Source organism: Geotrypetes seraphini, chromosome 5 (assembly GCF_902459505.1).
Source record: "Geotrypetes seraphini chromosome 5, aGeoSer1.1, whole genome shotgun sequence".
Classification (NCBI taxonomy): domain Eukaryota; kingdom Metazoa; phylum Chordata; class Amphibia; order Gymnophiona; family Dermophiidae; genus Geotrypetes; species Geotrypetes seraphini.
The window spans coordinates 169266516-169289336 of record NC_047088.1 but is presented as its reverse complement, the minus strand read 5'-3'; the positions used below and the strand labels follow the sequence as shown (position 1 = coordinate 169289336).

Here is a 22821-nt window from a genome sequence, read left to right as displayed (position 1 = left end):
AGGATTATACTAAAGAAAAGAAAACATATGGGTTTTATGAAAAGTGCAGAAATAATTAATTTGTCAAAAATTTAGAAAAAAGAAATTTTCAGCAACTTTCTAAAGTGCTCATATGAAATGGAATTCATTAAGAGTAATCAGAAATCTTTGTCCTGATATTATGGAGTCACAGCCACAAAAAGATTGACAAGCACTGCTCTGCTGGCCTCCTCTTGGGATCTGAATTTAGCTCACACCTTCCTCAGAGTTCAAGTGACTATATTAGAGACCACCTTCTTGTTTCTTTGAGAATAAATACAAATCAGTTAGATGAGGAGACCTTCTGAATCACTGATCATTGCTTATAAATATCAATTAGTTGAGATGATTAATCTTTATCTAAAGCCCCTTCTCTGTTTGTTGAAACTTACCTTCAAAGAGAGAGAAGGGAGTGTCTGCAATCCGGCATCCATGCTGCCCATAGTCAATGCACCAATCTGCAAACTGAAGGCAAAGTGAGAAAGTTAAACATCACTAATATTAAAAAACATTGCCACCTACCACTTAAAACTAACACTAAAGGTATTTCCAGGGAGATATCACCCTATGGTATTATAATACAGGTTTGGACTGCATTCATAGAACAGATAACAACTTGAGCGAGTAATTAGTGCTAGGACAGCTTCAGACCTGGATTGCTTTGCTGTATTAGTGCTTTGAAGAGAACTCAATGTAGGGAAAATATCAGCCACCATGAATGACAGCTCATTGATATGAGCTGAATGGGAAAGAATAGAAGTTTACAGTTTATTAAAATTTACTATACTGCTTTTACTGAATAAACAGGACAAGGAGTCTAAAACAATAAAATGAAAGCAACTTCATTAAAAATAGGAAACTACAAAAACGACCATACAATACAAAAACTACAAAAACATTCAAATACCATATACAGTATACTCATATATAAACCAATCTGAATATAAACTGAGGTCATCTTTTTTTCCATAAAAAAAGGAAGAAGAAAAGGTTGACTTGAATATAAACTGAGATTAGAAATTTGGGTATGTGAGTGTTGTTTTGTCAGGGATTATGCCATAATTACTAATTTTTCAGTTGGCACTGTTTTGAGCCCAAAAAGCTGAAGGAGAGCTGACAAATATCTTTCTACTTGGGGCCACGACACCAACCAAAGTTTCTGGACTTCTATTCCCACCAGAACACCTGGCCTCAGTCACACATGCAGAAAACAGAAAAACCCTAACCTCACGTACTCTCAACAACACTAAAATAGACAAAGGATCTACCCTTTACTATCATAGCAAGGACAATTGTAGTTTATAAATCTTCTGTTAAGCCTCCCTGTTCTTAACTACCAAAGAAATATCAAAAGATCTACTCTCTCACTCTAGCAAATCTATTGTTCTCCCATTGTAACCCTGTTTATAAATCTTTTGTAAGCCGCCTTGAACCGCAAGGTAATGGCGGAATAGAAATCCCTAATGTAATGTAATACAAACCCACAAACTAACCCTAATATGCCAGACTTTGCACACAGAACACCACAAAAGAAATAGAAAACAATGCATTTCTTCCTGAACAGTCCAAAATATAAAAACACTCAATTGAAAACATTTTTTCTACCTTTGTTATCTGGCAATTTTATTTTTCTGATCATCTTGTGCCATCTGTGCTCTTAACTCTGTTTCCAAAACCTCCATATGCACTTGCTGTTTCTTTCTTCTCCTTCACTTTTTGCACTACATCCTTCTTCGACACTGATTTTCATATTCGTTTGCTTCCATTTTTCTGCCTCTATCTCAAATCTACCTTTCCATCTCTCCCCTCTCCTCCATTCATGTGCATCATCTTTTTCCTCTCTTCTCTCCGTCCCATGTGCACCAAACCTTCCCTCTCTTCTCTCACTTTCCTCCATCCATTTTGTAGGGGTGTTTCCTTATTTGCACCTGAAGGTTAGGCCTCTCTGACATCATCAAGCCTGAACCATTGTTTGCAAGAAATCATTCCAGCCTAAATCTAGCAAGAAGAGAAAGAAGAAAACATCTTTGCTGTTTCTGCCTGATGCATTCTGGGTATGTACCAGAACTGTATTCTAGTCAAGGTCATCCAGCTATGCCTACATGCTCTGCCTATGTGAATCTTGGGGGAGTTATGGCTCATTTGCTGGTCTTATCTAACGAAGGTGCCTCTGTTTCACGGCCTGAGCGAGACTCTATACAGAAAGGCTATACATCTAAGTTATGTTTCTGGATTGGTCCGGAGAGGTCATCTGACGAGATCCAAGTGAAATGTGCTAATTATTAATTTAGTCTGTGCCAGGATGTGAGTGAATTTGCACTTCTTCTATAATAATTAAGACCTGGAAAGTTACCTCATGTGACCCTCTGCCTGAGAGAGAGAACTGGACTTTAAACAGATCTGGATTCCATCACATAAAGGAAACCTTTGCTGCCAACCTAATTTACAGCTGGAGCAGTGGCTGACGAACTCTTGTTCCTGTATCACGGGAATTCATATCTTTCGTGCTGAGAATAATAATTCCGCCTCCCGGGCTAAGGCCTAATTGGATGGTGAGAGTAAGGAACTTATCTATCTTTTCAGCTGGGCTAGAGAGGGAATCCTATTGTCTATAGGATAAGGATTTGTAAAGCTACTCTTGGTGATAAACTGTAATAATTTGCTGCTAATTAGGTATTATTATTATAAGGAATTATTTAGAGTGTAAGAATTAGTTTTACTCATTTATCTAGCAAGTGTTGTGTGATAATTGTATACCGAGTTTCATATATGTATGTACAGAAACATTGTGAACAATAATTAGTTATTGCTGCTGGCTTATGAATTAATTTTTCTATTTTCATAATAAAAGTATTTCATAACGCCTGGGTCTCTGCATCGTGTAAGTAGGCAAAGATAGCTAAATCTGGATGAGATATTATGGTCTTCCCTAGAAAACTAAAAGACACGTATTTGTTTATGTAACTGATTAGTACACCATAAATCTTACTACAATTTGCACCATCTCCTTTCCCTTTCCTCTTGCATTCCCCCCTCCATTTGCCACCATCTCCTTCCTTTCCCCTTCATCCACTCAATATGCCCCCGTTCCTCTCCTCTCTGCCCCTCCCATTCAGCATCTCTCTCTTCTTCTTCCCTCCCCACCCCCCTAGTTCCACCAAATGTTCTTCCCACTCGGTTCTGAAGCACCCCTCACCATGAAAACTACAAGGAGGTCGCCGGTGTGGCAGCAATTCTTTTGCACTGCCCACGGTCTCCTCTACACGGTTCCCTTGCTGCGGTCTGCCTAAGTGGAAAGGAGAAATTAGGTTCTTACCTGCTAATTTACTTTCTTTTAGCTTATCCAGACCAGTAGAGGTTAATCTTTACAAATGGGTATATATCCAATCATGACCAGCAGGTGGAGACTGAAAACAAAACTGTGGGACAGTATATAATATACTCCCTTCTCTATTTACCTCAGTCTGCCGAATAGCCAAGCAGAACCAAGAACTGGAAAACAGAAAGAAAACAATACTCCGAACAGGAGTAACAACTAACATACCCAAATGCTGTTGGAAAATGCAGAGGAGAAATACCCGAAGGAAAATGTCCCCACAGCTCGCCAGCTTAGCCAGCCGAGCCACAGCCGCTGTTCTTTAATTCTCCCCGGCCCTAGAAAAATACTAGAACTCGCAGCAAAAAACAAAAACTGCCCGCGAAACAGCCCCAACAACACAACAATAACAACAACAGACAGGGTGGGGACCTCTACTGGTCTGGAGAAGCTAAAAGAAAGTAAATTAGCAGGTAAGAACCTAATTTCTCCTTCTTTAGCACTCTCCAGACCAGTAGAGGTTAATCTTTACAAATGGGACATACCAAAGCAGTCCCTCTCACGGGCGGGACCTCCGCAGGGCCGATACCAGAACACGCTCACCGAACACTGCGTCCCGACGCACCTGAACATCTACCCGATAATGTCTAACAAAGGAATGCAAGGAGGACCAAACCGCAGCCTTACAAATATCCACTGGAGGCACGAGCGACGACTCAGCCCAAGAAGCTGCCTGACCCCAAGTGGAATGAGCCTTGAGAAACTACGGAACAGGCTTCTGTCTCAGAAGATAAGCAGAAGCAATCGTCTCCTTGATCCAGCGCGCAATAGTAGCCTTAGAAGCACCAGCCCCCCGACGAGGACCCGCCAGAAGGACAAAGAGATGATCGGATTTCCGGACTTCCTGGGTCCGCTGCACAGAAGAGCGAAGGACCCAACCGACATTCAACTTGCGCAGCTGCCGTTGCTCAGAAGAGCCCTCCCGACTACCCAAGACTGGGAGGACCACCGATTGATTGACATGAAAAGGAGAAACTACTTTCGTCAGAAAGGAAGGAACAGGCCGCAAGACAACCCGCTCCCTAGAAAACTCCAAGAAGGGAGCCCTACAAGAGAAAGCCTGTAGCTCAGAAACACGCCTAGCGGAAGTAATGGCCACCAAAAAGACCGCCTTCAGAGTAAGGTCCTTCAAAGAACAGCCATCCAACGGCTCGAAAGGCGGGCGCACCAAAACAGAGAGAACCAGATTGAGATCCCAAGAGGGAACAGAGAGCCGTAAGGGAGGCCTGAGCAACTTGGCCGCCCGCAAAAAGCGAATCACATCAGGAATGGCCGACAAACGCTGACCTGTCACCAACCCTCGAAAAGCCGACAGGGCCGCAAGTTGAACCCGGAGAGAAGACCAAGCCAGGCCTCTATCCAGGCCATCCTGCAAGAACTCTAGAATGGTAGGCAGGGAAACGCGAAAAGAGACCACTCCCCACGCCCGGCACCACCCCTCAAAGAGATGCCAAACCCGCACATAAGCCCGAGAGGTAGAAAGCCTCCGGGACCCCAAGAGCGTAGAGATCACCTTATCTGAATATCCCTCTTACTAAGGCGACCCCTTTCAAGAGCCAAGCCGTAAGACAGAAGAGAGACGGGTCGAACATGGGAATGGGACCCTGCGTCAGAAGATCGTCCAAGAGAGGCAGAGGAAGAGGATCCGCCACCAGATGCCTCACCAGATCCGCATACCACGGACGGAGGCCAATCCGGAGCCACCAGAACCGGATGGTGAACAATGCGAAGAAGTACCCTGCCCACTAATGGCCAAGGAGGGAACACATACAACAGCCCCTCCGTTGGCCACGGTTAGACCAGAGCATCCAGACCCTCGGCCAGACTGTCCCTGCGATGACTGAAGAAGCGGGGCACTTTGGCGTTGCCACTCGTGGCCATCAGGTCCATCAGGGGCTGCCCCCAAGCCTGCACTATCAACTGAAACGCCACGGAGCCGAGACACCACTCTCCTGGATCCAAGAAGTGACGACTGAGGAAGTCCGCCTGAACATTTTCTACCCCGGCTATGTGAGAGGCCGAGAGGTCCAGAAGATGGGACTCCGCCCAAAGCATGAGCCGAGCCGCCTCCTGCGCCACCTGAGTGCTCCTGGTGTCCCCCTGACGATTGACATAAGCCACCGCCGCGGCATTGTCCGACAGGACTCTGACTGACTTGCCCAACCAAAGGGAGCGGAAAGCTAACAGCGCCAGACGGACCGCTCTGGTCTCCAACACGTTGATCGACCAGGAGGCCTCCTCCGTGGACCAGGTGCCCTGAGCTGAGTGACCCAAACACTGAGCCCCCCAACCGAGGAGACTCGCATCCGTAAGGAGCACCGTCCACTGCGGGAGATCCAGACCCACCCCCTGAACCAGGTGAGGGGTCCAGAGCCACCAACGCAGACTGCCGCGCGCCACGCCTCGCAGGGGGACAGGAACCTCCAAACCGTGCCTCTGGGGTGACCACCTCCGGAGCAGAGCATACTGAAGAGGACACATGTGAGCCCGCGCCCACCTCACCACGTCCAGGGACGCCATCGACCCCAAGACTTGGAGGAAATCTCGCGCCCGAGGACACCGGGACGCCAAAAGCAGGCGAATCTGAGATTGCAATTTGCTCACCCGGGCCCCTGGAAGGAAGACCTTCCCCAAGGAGGTGTCGAACAGAACCCCAAGGTACTCCAGACGCTGAGCCGGGACCAACCGACTCTTGGAAAGGTTGACCACCCAGCCCAGTGACCGGAGAAACTCCATCACCCGAGCCGTAACCCGGGAGCTCTCCTGCAACGACTTTGCCCGAATCAACCAGTCGTCCAGGTAGGGGTGCACCAGAATGCCCTCCGAGCGCAAGGCCACCGCGACGACCACCATCACCTTGGTGAACGTCCGGGGAGCCGTGGCCAGACCAAAGGGAAGCGCACAGAACTGATAGTGCCGACCCAAGATCGCAAAGCGAAGGAAGCGCTGATGAGAGGCCCGAATGGGAACATGCAAGTAGGCCTCCGTCAGATCGAGAGAAGTGAGAAACTCCCCCGGCTGAACCGCCAGAATGACCGACCGCAGAGTTTCCATGCGAAGAGAGGGAATCTTGAGAGCCCTGTTGACCCTCTTCAAATCCAGGATGGGCCGACAGGTCCCCTCCTTCTTGGGCACCACAAAGTAAATGGAGTACCTGCCGGTGCCCCACTCCGGAGGGGGCACTGGAACAACTGCCTTGAGATCTAGCAAGCGCTGAAGGGTCTGGCGAAAAGCCTGCGTCTTCCAAGGAGTCTGACATGGAGAGGCTAGGAAAAGGTCCGGCAGAGAGCGGGAGAACTCCAGGGCATAACCATACCGCACCACCTCCAGGACCCACTGATCGGACGTGATCTCGGTCCATTTGGGGAAAAAGTCGCGCAGCCGGGCCCCCACCGGAACCAAAGGGGGTGCCGGCAAGGAGTCATTGTGCAGGACGGGAAGCGGGGGAACCAGCAGAGGGATTCCCTGCCCCCCGACGGGCCCCCCGAAAGGGCTGCATGCGCTGGAAGAACTGACCCCGGGAAAACCCTGGAGCTGGGAAAGAAGCAGCCCCACGCCCAGGGCGATATTTGCGAAACTCCCGCAAACACCCCCGGGCAGTGCCACCCCGAGACACAGGGCGGGCACGGTCCTCAGGCAGACGGGGCACCTTTGAGTCCGTCAGAGTCTGAAGCAACTTATCTAATTCCTCTCCAAACAAAAAAGACCCCGGAAGGGAAATTTAGTAAGCTTAGCTTTGGACGCAGCATCCGCCGACCAAGCGCGCAGCCACAAAATACGCCGCGCGGCCACGCCAAAGGCCATAGACTTAGCCGAGATCCGCACCAAGTCATAAAGAGCATCTGAGAGGAACGAGGCAGCCATCTCAATCTTCGCCACCTCCTGATCCACCAAAGACCAGTCATCAGACTCCCGATCCAGGACACACTCAGCCCACCGAAACACGGCGCGAGCCACCAGCCCCCCACAAATAGCCGCCTGGACCCCAAAGGCAGAGACCTGAAAATTTTGCTTAAGAATGTTCTCCAACTTGCGCTCCTCAGAGTCCCGCAAGGCAGAACCGCCCTCAACAGGCACGGTATGCCGCTTAGAAATCGCCGAGACCACCGCGTCTACGACTGGCGATGTTAAAGTAGCCCGATCCCCCACTGGGATGGGATACAAACGAGCCATGACGCGCGCCAAACGAAACGGCGCCTCCGGCGTTTTCCACTGTTCCAGTACAATATCCTGAATATCCTGATGCATGGGAAAAGAGCGGGAAACGGTACGGATCCCCCGAAGCAGAGGGTCCCCCACACGCGGAGTCTCCGGCGGCGCATCCTCAAAACGCAACACCGAAGAAACCTGTTGAATCAGGTCCGGTAGCTCATCTCTCTGAAAAAGGCGCACCACGGACGCCTCTTCGCCGGAGGACGGGAAACCCGACAACCCGCCGCCAGCGGGTCCTGGAAATCCTCAAAAGGGTCCAGGTCCTCATCCAAACCAACACGCTCCTCAGACCATAAATCCTCGTCCCAAGACACCCGCGGACGCTTGGACAAGGGAGGAGGAGGAGGGGACGCCACAACAGACGAGAGAGGCAAAGCCGCAGGGAGCACGGAGGAAACCCAACTCCCCGAAACCCCCTGGGCGTATCCGGGACCCCCAGCCGCCTGAAAATAGGCTCTGCACAAAGAAAAAAAGAAATCAGGGGAAAACCCCCGAGGGTCCCAAGGGACTCCCTGCCACAGCAGGGGACCCAGCAGAAACCTGCCCCTGTTTTTCCAATACAGGGGGAAGGTCACCTGAGGTGGAAAACAAAATGGAGGGGCCAGACTGTGAAAATGGCGACTTTCCCGCCAAAAATGCTCCCTCCATAGCCTGTAGTGGCTGAGAAGCCTGAACAGTCCCAGCCGCTAAAACAGGCAAGTCGGCATCAGCTGTCAAAAACTCAGCTTAGAGGGAATCCTTCGGGGAATCCCTCCGTGGGCGGTTGGGGAAGACCGGGCTTCCCCACTGCTCCCAGCCGACTCGCGAGGCACCATCGGCGGGGAGCTCTGGGCGCCTGCAGCCGCTGCCGACTGAGCTCCACCACATCACCGGGCCAAACTACCGAGTTCAGTCCGGCCGCGAGTGCCTCGCGGCTGGACCTAATTGTGTCCCACTCCCCCGGAGAAGGGCACAATTGCTCCATACGCGATCTAGCTAGAAACAAAGTGCCAGTTAGAAGAAAAAATACTGTAAAAAACAGTAAACTGACAGGGAAGCATCCCTTCAGATCGGCACTACCTCAGGATTTTTTTTTTTTTTTTACAGAACAGACTCCACAGGCTCTCGAAGCAATATGCCTTGCTTGATTTAGGGGGCAAGGCTTACTGCTGAGGCTCCTCTAAAAAAATGTGAGGAGGTGGAGGAAGTGGGGGGAGGGACCCTGCTCGAGACCCGCCGGGTTTGACACCCCCGAGGTCGGACGGACCCCCAAACAGGGCCCGCCCAAAACAGGGCCAAAAACAGGGACTATAAACCCCCTAAACAAATTCCAACAGCCCTACCAAGGGAGATGGGTACAGATCACTCAACACCTGCTGGAGACTGAAAGAAGACTGAGGTAAATAGAGAAGGGAGTATATTATATACTGTCCCACAGTTTTGTTTTCAGTCTCCACCTGCTGGTCATGATTGGATATATACCCATTTGTAAAGATTAACCTCTACTGGTCTGGAGAGTGCTAAAGAACAGGAAGTTTCTACAGATGGGGGTGGGGAGTACACTGTGGCAAAAATCAGTAGAGAAGGCCACCAGCAGAGCTGGAGAATCGCTATTGCGCCAGCACCCTCCTTGTAGTTCTTGAGGTGAGGGAAGCTTTGGAACTCAGTGGGGAGCTGCGAGTGACACAAGAGGTCCCTGAGGACCACCACTGGATTCCCCAGACCAACATTGCACTTACTGTTCCTTACTGTTCTAGTGCTCAGGAAGTCGACGCCAATGCTCTGTGTTAGGCAGATACTTGATTTTGACCAAAAACACTCTGATCAGAAGTTAGTCTTCAAGTGAGCGCAAGAATAAACTTGAAAAACAGCCAAAAAACCCCAATCTATGATGCTAACAGGAAAATGTACAGCATGACAGTGAGAAGACTACCAAGACACTTACAAAATAGTTAAAGTGATAACCATATCTTGAAGCAAGCTCTAGTGACATGCGTCCAAACAGCTCCATGGAAAGATGAATGTGGAGCTGGTCCTACCGACAGTGGCATGGTGAAGGACACAAAAGTTTCTAGCATTTACTAAGCTGGAGAAGCTTTCCTGCACAGGCTCTATCAACGTGCTATACTGCTTGTCCTTGAAGAAATGGTACTTCCAAAAACATCAGAAGAGTTTAACAATACAGTACTCCCCAGATATTCGTGGGGTTCCATTCCAGGAACCCCCGCGAATGCTGAAAAACCGCAAATACGTTTTTTAGCGGGGGAGATAGGAGAAGGCAGCCAGAGCACCGGCGAGTAAAGGAAATCAATCGCGGTATGCTCCGACCGCCTCTTCCTGTACTAAAGTCAGGCCTCACCAATAAGGAGCTACGTGTCAAAGCAGCTCCTGATTGGTGAGGCCCGACTTTAGTACAGGAAGAGGCGGCCTCAGACTGGGACACCATGTGCGCTTCAACAGAGTGTGCGCTTAATAGGAGTGGGGGAGAGGGGAGGGGGAGGCTGTAGCTAAGCCGGCTAAGTTTAAATATGGCACGTGGGCTGCTGGAGCCTAAAGTACAGGAAAGCTATGCCCTATAGCAGTGGTCTCAAACTCAAACCCTTTGCAGGGCCACATTTTGGATTTGTAGGTACTTGGAGGGCCTCAGAAAAAAATAGTTGTTTTATTAAAGAAATGACAATTTTGCATGAGATAAAACTCTTTATAGTTTATAAATCTTTCCTTTTGGCTAAGTCTTAATAATAATATTGTAATTTATAGCTAATGAGTCATATGATCAAGAAACTGTTTTATTTTACTTTTGTGATTATGATAAAACATATCGAGGGCCTCAAAATAGTACCTGGCGGGCCGCATGTGACCCCCCAGGCCATGAGCTTGAGACCACTGCCCTACAACTTGAGTAGAAGTGGAGCACTCACTTTCCCAGCTGTCCCAGCGCTTAGGCTGCTGTGTGAAGCCTAGCCACTCCCAGTCAGAATGCAATTTCATTTAACCGGAGTGAATGCAACATGAAAGAATAGAGGTTGGACCTATGACATCAGTGCGCATAAGCGGATTGTGTGCTTATCCGAATTTCAAATATCCAGAGTTTACGTCCATTGACTTTAATGTAAAAAAATCGGGACCATGGTGGTAGGGTACGGATAACTGAAGCGTGCGCTTAATCAACATGCACTTAGGTGGAGTCTACTGTACCACTCTAAAACAAGTATTCTTCAGAAAAACCCCCCACAAAAAGGAGAGCAGAATCAGACCACCACTCAAAAGAAGAGAAGATGAATACTTAAGCCCAGAGAGATGCCAGTCAGAAACAGATGGCTTTTGGCTATGTTAAAATGCTTCAATCCTCTTTCTTTCTTTTTTTTAAGTAACAGTACTGGAGTATTTACAAAGCAATGCTCATTAGCTAATGAGATCCTGTTACCAATGCCATTATTTAAGATCATGTTTAATGTTTTCTTTTTATTTGGCAACCAGCATGGACTTTGCTATTAGGATTAATTATCCACCACACTCACCTTGCAGGCCCTGTATAGATACTTCACATCCCGAGTCATATTGTACAGTGCCAGGAAGGCATAGGCATTGCCTGCAGCCCCATGGCACAGCCCATAACCCTTCTTTAGCAGCCCTCGTTGCCAGACCACTTCTGCACACTGCAGGGCATCAGCGAGATACCGCTGCTCACCATATACCTGGAGAGAGAGAACAGATGTTAACTTGCATCTTAGTTACAGCAATGGGGAAATGCTACTTTTGTGTTCTAAGCCCAATAAACAAGGGATGACATACTCATATTAAGAGAAGTCCAATGTTAGTATGTCTTACTATAAAAGCTGCAGAGGAACAATTTGAATAAGAAGGTTACAATTTTTACTTGGGCTTCATATGACTTGGGCTCATACTTCTTTACTTTGAACCTTCTCCATATATGGAATGATATAATTATTAGAACCGCTATATATATATGATATATGAAAATTGATTATATTATGTTTAATTCACTTGTTGTAAGAATTCAAAAATGAATAAATTAAAAATTAAAAAAAAAGAACCGCTACTTTAAAAGGTGATATGAGCACTGAACTCACGACCCAAAACATTTGCATATTTAAAAAATTAAAAATTTAAAAAAAAAAAAAATTCTTTATTATTTTTCAAACTTACATCAAGTGCACAAAAAGAACAACATGAAATACTATCATATAACACTTGAACATCATATATTATATTCTTAATATGTATAGAGAGAGGTAGATAGGGTATAGAAAGAGTATAGATAGAGAAATAAGGGGGCTATAGGGCTAAATCAAGAAAACCTGACAGGTCATGGACCTGATGGGCCGCCGCGGATGCGGACTGCTGGGCGCGATGGACCTATGGTCTGACCCAGCGGAGGCAATTTCTTATGTTCTTATGTAAATTAATTAAAAACCCTCCCCCCTCCCATTTTTCTATACAATCATTAAAACTATCATATTCCTTCAAAATTTCAATTTCGCTACATCTTATCTTCCAATCCCCCCACCCCCCTATGTATATTATCAAAGAAAAATGATGCCTATTCTCCATATCTTTAAAAAATTTTTATAACTTCCTTTCTGTATTGCAATTGCTCTTTCCATCTTGTAAATATGACACAGGGAATTCCACCAAAACGTATAATTGAGATTACTATAATTTTTCCAGTTGTTAGTAATATGTTGCATAGCAACACCCGTCATTATCATCAAAAGCTTATTGTTATGTGCTGATAATTGACTTTTTTTCCTCATAGACATACCGAACAGAACAGTATCATATGATATTTCCACATGATTTTCCAAATGTGTGCTCATGGACCCCTGGCCACTCAGTTTTCAGGGTATCTGCAAGGAAGACTAAGGAGACAGATTTGCGTACAAATCTGTCTCCATTCCTGCCATGCTCCATGCCAATGCTGACGTGAAACTAAAAAGTTTTTCGAACTGAAAATTTTGGGCTTTCATTGACCTCTTTTGCATGCAATCACAGTGAATGCCCCAACATTCAGGACCTAGACAGTGGGCACACCAATTATATGGGTCAGAGCCTGAAATGGTCCGATTATATTGAGAACATTTCTTAAAGCTACTCGGTACCCTCTTTGACATGGAGAGGAAAATAGCTAAATCAAAAGGCTCAAATAATGGTATGGGGAGGCCAACACTCCCAGGAAGGAAAAAAAAAAGGGCTCAGAGTGGCATAAAGGCCAAAAAACAAAAGGTTGACAAAAATGAACCAAAGCTGGGTAAAATACTGGAACGAACACAATAAAACTAGAAAGTATGTTTGTCATATATATAAAATGGAAAAAGTATTGGCATTACAACAAGGTTATATTAAAAAATTTAATAAAATATGGGGACCATTGACAAATTATTCTATTGATCAGATATAATAACACATGTATAGAACATATAGAAGGGGTAGGGAGGGAAAACTATTGTAATATTAATATGATATAAAATTCTGATAAAGGGTTTATTTAATTCACATTGTAAGAACATTTAATAATAATTTCAAGTGTTTTTTCATAATTGAATGTATTACATGTATTTCACTTGATGTAAGAATTTAAAAAAAGAATAAAAAATATTAAAAAAAAAACAAACCTAGAAAGTATGCCATATTTATAAGATGGAACGAACTCTTGCTACGCAGAAAGGGACTTAAAATAAGTTTATAAAGATCTGGGGGCCAATGGAAAAATATTGTAATGAGTAGACATCACTTTTTATGGGAGACTATATTTTACGCATTGGGGGGTTGGGGGTGGTATATTTTCCATTGAGAGTTTGTTTTTATTTCTTTAGGTAGGGAGGGAGAGAGGGGATTAATATTTTTATTTAGATGATTTGGAAAGATGTTTAAGTGTTGTATTGAAAGTATAATGATTGTATTTCTGTACACTTATTGTCTGTTTGAAAATGATTCATGAATTTTAATTTCAGTAGGGTGGGGGGTGGGGATATATTCTTTTGTTCTTGATGATATGATTAAGATTTTCAAGTGTTACATTGAAATTTAATGGATATATTATTGCACACTTGTTTATGATTTAAAATGAATAAAGAATTTAAAAAAAAAAGAAAGAAAATACTGAAAAAAAAAGTACAGGAAGGTACCAAAAAAAAAAAAAAAAAGAGCGGCAAAAGTTTGATGCGCTGAAGAGAAAACTGAAGACAGCTTCTTAGCTCTGTAGAAAACAAAGAACTGATGGACCTGTGAGCAAATGAGTGGGAAGGTACCAGCATTTGTGCAGTATAGGCGCTGCCTAAAGATTTAAAGTGACAGTGCACTTGGTAATGTCCATACCAGGTTCTGTGGATGACTTCACCCACTTGCGAGAATATTATGCCTTTTTGTCCTTGAAGAAATAATGTTACAATAATCTAAAGTACTTTAACAGAACTGTTCTTCCTCAAAATACTTCTGTTTCCTTTCCTATGTATTCTGGTAGATTTTCACTCATTATTTATACTAATTGGAATGCTTGTCCAAATTTAATGATGGGAACAGAATTTGGAAGCTTACTTTCATATTTCAACCCTTTTACTTATTTGGGTTGATGGAGATCCATAACAGTAATTCTGTATCTATGAAGTCCATTGCTCCTTTGGCTTGGGGAATCTAGTTTTAGCATACACCTATTCTTATAAATGAACATGTGTGCATGTAGTTTTCTTGTTTATTCAGTACATCCACGTTTTCCAAGATTTTTAAGAGGCCCAGTCTATAACTGCAAAGCTCCTGATAATGAAGGCGTTACAGAACACCTGATGTTTTGGATACTCTAGCTTTCTCACCCACATAATCATTCAACTGTATTTCATCCTACCCATTTTCTCTCTTTTTCCTCCCTAGCAGAAAAACAGCATTGCCACTTCCTCTACCCTTGTGTCTTTAGCTTGAGGTTTGAATGCAGTTTTAGCAGGTCTTACATGTTCAAATTATGAAGCAAGAGGAGCTAGAAGCAGAATGAAGTACTCCTCCTATGGGTAGGAAGGACACTGCTGGATGTAACCTGGTGGGATTAATTTGTATGACAAAATAAAAAATAAATATTACATGTACATTAGCCTCATTATCGTGTGTGTGTGTGTGTAGGGGGGAGGGGTGCAGATACTATACCTTATAGGCCTGTATAAGCATGTAGATGACACCTGCTGCCCCATGGCACCAGTGCACAAGTTGATCACGGGTATCATCAATGCAAGGTGGGAAATTTCCAGATGGAAACTTCAGCTGGTTGACATAATCCACACTGGGCTTGACTTGCCTGAGCAGCGTATCCTGGCTGGTATTGCAGGCAGGCTATGATAGACAGGCACAAGAGCAGAACATCAGAGTTAACATCGGAATGCTGGCAGAATATAAGCCTACCACACCCAAGCTTTAGGGAGCCATCACTTTGAACATACCCAGATTAGGAGGCATGTGAACATTCCTGTCTCATATCCTTACAAAATATGTATAGTGTACCCTTAACATTTTGATAGCTGATCATTCCAAAAGGCTCTTTTCCTCTAGAGACCACTTAGTTACATAGAGTACCTTATAAGAACCCAATTCATATTGTTCATTGGAAGACTGCTTAGTGTTTAGGTGAACAAGCCATTGAAGCATTTGGAGTTGAGATGTTATATTATAAAACTTCAAAGGAGTTATTACAGCCCATAATCACACCTTAAAAAGGTTAAAAATATAGCCTTCATATTTTGGTGCTATCATAGCTCGTTTGTTTTAAATGCTGTGAAATTAAAATACTAAAGATCAATTATGCTAATGGCACAATATGTTAGGAACTGACTTCCTTAGTCAGTCTCTTCTTTAGAGACCTTAGTCATGTCAAAAGCTTTCATTGTCATAATCTGTTTTACAAAAATGGAATCATCTCTGCTCAGCTATTTTATCAGGTGCCTATGAACTAATTTAATTTTGGCTTTGTAACTATACTGTACTTTGCTTTCCCTTTCAGGAGCCATTAAGTAATGAAAACATGTTGGAAAACTATACATGAACAAATTTTTACAAAATACCCAATTGTTTTTTTCCTTTGATCCTGTTGATATATTGCACACACACCCAGGGGGAGGGAGGGTGGGAGAGGGATATTTATGTTATGGTTTTATTCTCTTGCAAGGTATTGGTGGGGTGGGTTTTTTTTTTTTTCTTGCTGTGGGGATTTTGATTGATTATAAATGCATACATGAATAATGTTGTTTGTGTAGATACTGTACTGCATTTTTGTTAACTTTGGAAAATTAATAAAGATTTAAACAAAAGAACCCCCCCCCCCCAAATACCTACAGTACAGATAACACAAATTAAACTTAAGAAATAGCTGAGAAAATGCCTCTCCCAACAAAAGAGCTACAAAGAAAAAGAATAGCCAAGTTGGTCTATGATCACTCACACTCTACTACCATTTTTTGTTAAGAGTTCTAGCCCACACCTCCCACTCTTTATAATAGAAATGCATGCTTCTTTGTTTTTGGTAGGACTTTTTAAAATAGAAACTTATTAGGTTTAAAATATTGTATTTCTTAAGCCAATGACTTAAGCAGGGTGCCAATGGAGCTACCTAGTTTAACTTAAGGATATGTTTATTTCATCTTCTTGAATTTCTTTTGCACTTATATATGGATAAGAATTTTGGTCACATTTAGTTAAACCTCAGCATACAGTGGGTTATCCAGAAATGTTTGTTCCATTGATTCAAAATAAACATGCACTGGTGTTTTTATATTTACATTTATCTGGATTATCAGTTTCCAGCTTAGATGTCCCTGTTAAAGCCTCCATTCCACAGACCCTTCTTGTCTTTCAAAGTCTCTCACCTGCATTAGAAAGTAGTAAATCCCTGTCAGTCCATGAGCTGGTCCTATATAGTATTCTTGATACCACTCGTACATCAGTGGGCTTCTTGTTACAAAGTTCCTCTTGTTTGCCAAGTTCACCCCTGATGCCAGAATAGTATCGCAGACCTGCAGAGAGCAAGGCAATGTGACCAATTTCATATCAGTGAATTTTTTAACTGCCCCACTGATGAAATTCATTATGTTAAAAATGAATAGAAATTCTGGTTTTAGATTAGCTTTTCACAAAACATGGCATTAATGTGCAGTTCAAACAAATTACTGTATTTTACAAGCAACATGCAAAGAAAAGAACTTGCCTTACTATAGTGAACAAACAACAAAGAAGGCAAGAGAGATGTCCTAATAACTAAATAACAAGTTTACTGTTTAAAAGCGTTATGTCAACAAAAAACAAACACACCAATGTGAAAAGCACAAAACGACTATGCAAGTATAAAGGGAAGGACCTCAGAGACCTTAGTTCAGGTAGCGTGACTGCTGATATATTTGCAAGTCATCGGCTCAATCATTGGTCCCATCACCCAATGCTATTTGTACTTTTAAATAATCTTAAATAGTTTTTAGGACTCTATATTTTTGAAATATTTTGAAATAGTTTTTTATAAGTTATTTTTTATAACATTCTATAAGATAGCGCTCAAACTTCAAACAGCACTTATCTTAAATATACGCCACATGCTGTTAACGGCATTGCATCGTGAAACCCAATGGGGCCTCCGTTTCACCCTACTAGGCTTCGTCATGGGATAATAGCAGTACGGAGCACAGCTTAACAGCGGATTCAAAGATTCAAAACTGTGAACAAACTTTTTCCCGAATGAAATATATCAAGTTAAAATACAGGGCAAATTTATCTGATGAACATTTGAAGACTCTACTTGTAATTAGTGTTTCAAAATTTGAACCTCAGTTTAATAAGATTTTAAAAACAGTTCCATCATTCACATTAATGGTTTTATTATAATTTGTGATGAAAATATGAGAATTTGCTGGTAGTGTTTGTTTTCATTAATATACGATAATTTAATCTCACATACTCTGTAATTATTTTATAAAATTTTCTGTTTTCATTAAAACATATCTAGAGTTATTTTTATATTTTTTTTACTACGGTCTGCTGAAAAGTGCTGAAATACCCAATGTGGCCTTCGTGGTGAAAAGTTTGGCCCCTCAAATCTGGAATTCGCTCCCAATAAATATAAGGGAAGAAAAATTACTTAGTAAGTTTAAAAAGTCTCCTGAAAAGCTGGCTTTTTAAGGACGCCTTTAACTGAGTTATTTGAATTCCATATTATCAGGATACTCTTTAGCGGACTAAAAGTGCTGTTAAGTGAAAATTGAGCGGGTAACCATTTCCCATCTTATTGTTTCATTACCTATGCCCTTTTTATTTGTTTACAAATTGTATTTAATCTTTTTTCCCCCTTTTGTGTTTCGTTGGTCAAAAGTTGTATTAATCATTTGGTTTAATTAATGTGTTTTTCTTTTTTACCCCGATTTTATCGTTATTTGTAAATCGCATTGGATTATGATTTTGCGATCAAATCAAATTTTTTAATAAACTTGAAACTTGTTTAAGAGCATAGCTAGCAGTTGAGGAAAGCCTCTTTAGTGTTTAATTCCTTCTCATCTCAAGGCTGATCTTTTGATTTATAGGTTCTTCAGCCAATTACGAAGAGAACATTGCTTTGGTAGGGCTTTTTCTGCTTAGGTTACAGCTTCTGCCTCTTTGCACAGAAAATGTTACCCAAGGAGAGGGGCTGGTTCCATGTGCAAGATGTCTTCAGGTGAATCCCTCATGAAGAAAGTAAAGCAACAGAGGAGGTGGCAAGACATTCTCATCAATGCTTCTCAGAGAAGTATATCGATGAAATGCTTAATGAGGTATCAAAGATTTTCAGCAGTTGGGAAGATGTGGCAGTGCTAAGGATAACTGGACTCAGATTATAGGACCCTAAAGGACTGATACTGTGACTCCACCAGCCCTCAAACTGAAGAACTGGTTTGCAGTCCTGGAAGTGATAAGCTCAGCTGGCAGGACTGCCTGAAACTGGGGCATCAGGGAGTCCTGCCGGCTCAGCTGATTGGGGTTCCCCTACCACAATCATCTGAACCAGCAGGGTGATCCCCATTCCTTTCTTCTTCCCTCCCATCCATCGATCCTCTCCAGCCCCCCACCAAAGATAATCCCTCTTGCCAAGCCCTGATTCCTCATTCCCTCCCTCCAACCCACCGATACTCCCAGCCCCTCTCCAAAAAGAGCCCCCATTCCACTGAGTCCATCCCGATGCCTATCTCTCCCCTCCTCACACACCAGTGACATTCCCCCATACTCCACTGTATCTTTGAATGAAAAATCAGCAAAATGGTTGCTCACTCCCTCCTGATAGGCCACTATTTTGAAGTGTGGCCCTTTCTCCCTCCCTGTGCATCTTGGGATGCACTGGGAGGGGGGGCTAAGGCCCTGATTGGCAGGATAGGTGAGCCTGCTGCTAGTACTGAAGACCCAAAAGCAGCATCAAGTCGTGCTGCTACATCCACCTTGCAAAACTCTGTGGAGTAAGGAGGTGGTTCACGTAGCCACCCCACAAATCTCAGGCGGAACTGCCAAGGATTCCACCCATGAAAACACCACACTCTTTGTAGTATGTGCCCTCCCAAAAAATTGGTGGTTGTTTACCTCACTTCTGAAGAAATAGCCTTAGAAGCCGGCTTCTTTTTTTTTTTTTTTAAATCTTTATTCATTTTAAGTTCAAACATCAAGTGTACAACAATTCATGTAATAATATACTACATCACTTGAAATATTTCAATAATAATAAAAAAGAATTTTATCTCCCCCCATTATTTCTTCTTACATATAAATAACACTATTCATTTTTAATACTTAAATTATCATAACCCGCTCACCTCCTACCTTCACTAATATTCCATAAGGAAAAATAGAAGCCGGCTTCTAAGGCTGCTTGTACTCATCAGTACAAAAAAAAAAAAATGGTTTGAGAGATGAAAATCATTCATCGCCTCGAGATAATGGAGATAAACTCTCCTAAGATCTAGCATGCTGAACGTTCGCCTTTTCTGTATCAGATAAGCAAGTAGGATATCCAGGGGCTTTTCTCTTCACACTGCCTTTTACACATGCTGAATTAGTCTGAAACCCTCTACCCCACCAGTCTCCACATGATTCTTTGGGGGGGGGGGGCAGGAACACAGCCAGTGCTCCAATCAGCTCATTACTGAAAGCAAGGAAAGCACATTAAAAAAATATATAGATTGCATACATAACTTCATTTGCAAAAGCTTAAAAACTGAAAAAACCCCAGATACAGACCTTAGCATGGTTTCTACTTCATTGCAAATGGAGGTGTGCAGCTGCACAATGTTGACCTGATTGTGACATCATCAAGATACACCTAGATCAGTGGTCTCAAACTTGCGGCCCGGGGGCCACATGCGGCCCGCCAGGTACTATTTTGAGGCCCTCGGTATGTTTATCATAATCACAAAAGTAAAATAAAACAGTTTCTTGATCATATGTCTCTTTAGCTATAAATGACAATATTATTATTAAGACTTAGTCAAAAGGAAATATTTATAAACTATAAAGAGTTTTACCTCATGCAAAATTGTCATTTCTTTAATAAGACATTAACTATTTTTTCTGAGGCCCTTCAAGTACCTACAAACCCAAAATGTGGCCATGCAAAGGGTTTGAGTTTGAGACCACTGACCTAGATGGTAGATTGTCACAAAAAAAAGAACATGTACTGGGGTATCTGACCATTGTTGGGATCTGAACCCCTGACCTTCAGAGGATGGAAGATGTGCTTTCACAGCCACAGCTACTTCCTTTCAGTCATGGGGGTTCCTACAATGACAGCTTAGTGATCCTAGCCATGAGAAGGTGAAAATACCTGAGAAGCTCATAGTTTAGCAGATCCCTAAGCTATCATATCAGATGTGAGGAAGAAAGACATTAGTGGAAGCTGCTGTGGCTCAATGGGTAAAAGCCCTGTTCCCATCTTCCAGAGGTCATAGGATCAAATCCTAGCACATATTTTAATTGTGGCATTCTACCTTGCAGGTGCACCTTGATGATCTCACAATGAGGTCAGCAATGTGCAGCTGCACACCTCCATTTGCAATGAAGTAGAAGCCATGTTAAGGTCTGTATCTGTTTTTTCAGTTTTTAAGCTTTTGCAAATGAAGTTATGTATGCAATCTTTTTTTTTTCATGTGCTTTTTTTGCTTTCAGTAATGAGCTGACTGGAACACTGTTTAGTCAGAAAAAAAGGGTAGCTTTTTAGCAAGAAACCTAAAGCTGTGGTTTTTTTTCATATGCTCTGCTTCAGTTAATGGATGCTTTCCTCTAATTGGCAAAAAACATTGCCATTTGGCCACAAAAATAGGAAGGTTTTGAACGCAATGTATCTGTTTTGATGTGCCCTGTTTATGTGGTGCCTTATTAAATGTATTTTGAGCTTAATAAAGCAAAAATAAAAACCCATAGAGCTATTTAGCAGATTGCATTAAGGACGTCCAAACTGTGCCTAAGTTCCGTCCATAAAACTCAGTTCTATCTGAAGCCCAAACTATGCTCAAAAGTAGACAGAAGATGGATGCCCTAGGTCGCTCAGCATTATGCAAATGAATCAAATGACGCCCATATTGAAGCCTCGCCCAGACCATGCCCACAACTATTCCGTTAGACGTGAATTTTCCCAATAGGAGTTCATGAAATTGTGGCCACGCCTACAAAGTGATGTCCACATCCTTTGGATATCCATGTTCCAATTATCGCTCGTTAAGACCCTTAAATGGCTCATTAACCACTAAGTTTGGACACCTAAGTCTCGCTCAGCGGGACTCAGGCGCTCTTTATAGAATCGGGGCCTCAATGCCCATAAAATCTTTCTCAAAGACGCTATATAGAGGTTAAACAGTAGAATGGAGAGTGCCGATCCTTGTGGGACACCCTTATGTATGGAAACTGTGCTCGATACTTGACCATTGCTGCTAACTTGGATTACACGGTCTTGAAAATACAAGGAAAACCAAGAATATACCTCACCTCCTATCCCAATCAACTTTCATAACAAAATATCAGTATCTATTTTATCGAATGCTGATATGTCTAGCAAAACCATACAATATGTCTTATTTTTGTATATGCCTCTACGTAATTTATCAATTGTAGTAATTAAGTGATTCTACACTAAATCCCATCTGAAAGCCAAACTGATTATAATCAAGTAGGTCTTCCTGTTCCACAAATTTCTTTAGTTGTTCTAAAAACCCGTTTTTCTATAATTTTACCCAAGAAAGGTAACATTACTATAGATCTCTAATTCTTCAAAACTGTCCCATCTAAGTTAAATGGTTTTAACCTAGATTTAATAGTTGCAGTTTTATTATTAATAGATGGGGTGGGTGGGAAGGGATTCTTTTATACTTTAAAGATTATAAGTAAGATTGTCAAGTGATTTGTTAAACATTTTTCTGTTGGTTATTATACACTTGTTGTAAGATATGAAAATGAATAAAGATTTACAAAAAAAAAATAATAATAGTTGCAGTTTTCAATAATTTTGGCATAGTGCTTGTTTTTAAAGACTTATTTGCAATCAACATTAAAGATGGTAAAATTTCATCTCCCAGGTCTTTTACAATGGAGAGAGAACATGAATCATCCATTGATCTTGTTGGATGCAAAGATTTTAACATCGATGACATTTCAATATCAGAAACTTCCTCAAACTTCTCCTACTGAACAGGTACCACAAATTGACCAGTTTCGTCACTACCCTCAATGTCTGTAACCTTCTTTGTAATTTTTCAAGTTTCTGTACAAAAAAACTGAAAAATTTATCAGCATCTGGCTCACTCTCTTCCTTCCCACTGTCTTGTTCCTATAGCAAATATTTCACTGACTCAAATAATTCTTTTGGACTATTAATTGCTTTTTTATTTTCTCACTATAATACCTATTCCTCTCCAATTCACAAAAAGCTCGATAGTCAACTATACAAAATCACCTAAGTCTTTAGTCCTTCTCTAAATCTGTTCAAACTTTCTTAATTCTCATTGTAAATCTTTTATAGCCTCTGATCTCCATGGACATAAATCAGAAGCCTAATTGTTTTTAATGGGCAATCTCATCTAAAATAATCTCAAGTATGTTATACCAATCTACAACCAGAACAGAGACATCTACACCTTCATCTAACTGCGTCAACACAGTCACAAATCTTCCAATACCACATGACCAAATTTAGGACAAACAGTCCTTTCTGCTTTAATCCTATTTATATTAAGAGGCATATCAGT

At 42.6% G+C, this 22821-nt stretch overlaps 1 protein-coding gene across 3 annotated transcripts in view; it reads right to left on the bottom strand.

Moving 5' to 3' along the window:
• LANCL1 (LanC like 1) overlaps positions 1 to 22821 on the bottom strand; it is a 67574-nt gene that overhangs the window by 1232 nt on the left and 43521 nt on the right. For all 3 annotated transcript variants that reach the window (XM_033945751.1, XM_033945749.1, XM_033945750.1), the window contains exons 6-9: positions 16450 to 16596; positions 14741 to 14923; positions 11107 to 11283; positions 411 to 483 (exon numbers count right to left, since the gene is read on the bottom strand). In XM_033945751.1, the coding sequence (XP_033801642.1) occupies positions 411 to 483; positions 11107 to 11283; positions 14741 to 14923; positions 16450 to 16596 (580 nt within the window). The remainder of the gene's footprint in view (positions 1 to 410; positions 484 to 11106; positions 11284 to 14740; positions 14924 to 16449; positions 16597 to 22821) is intronic.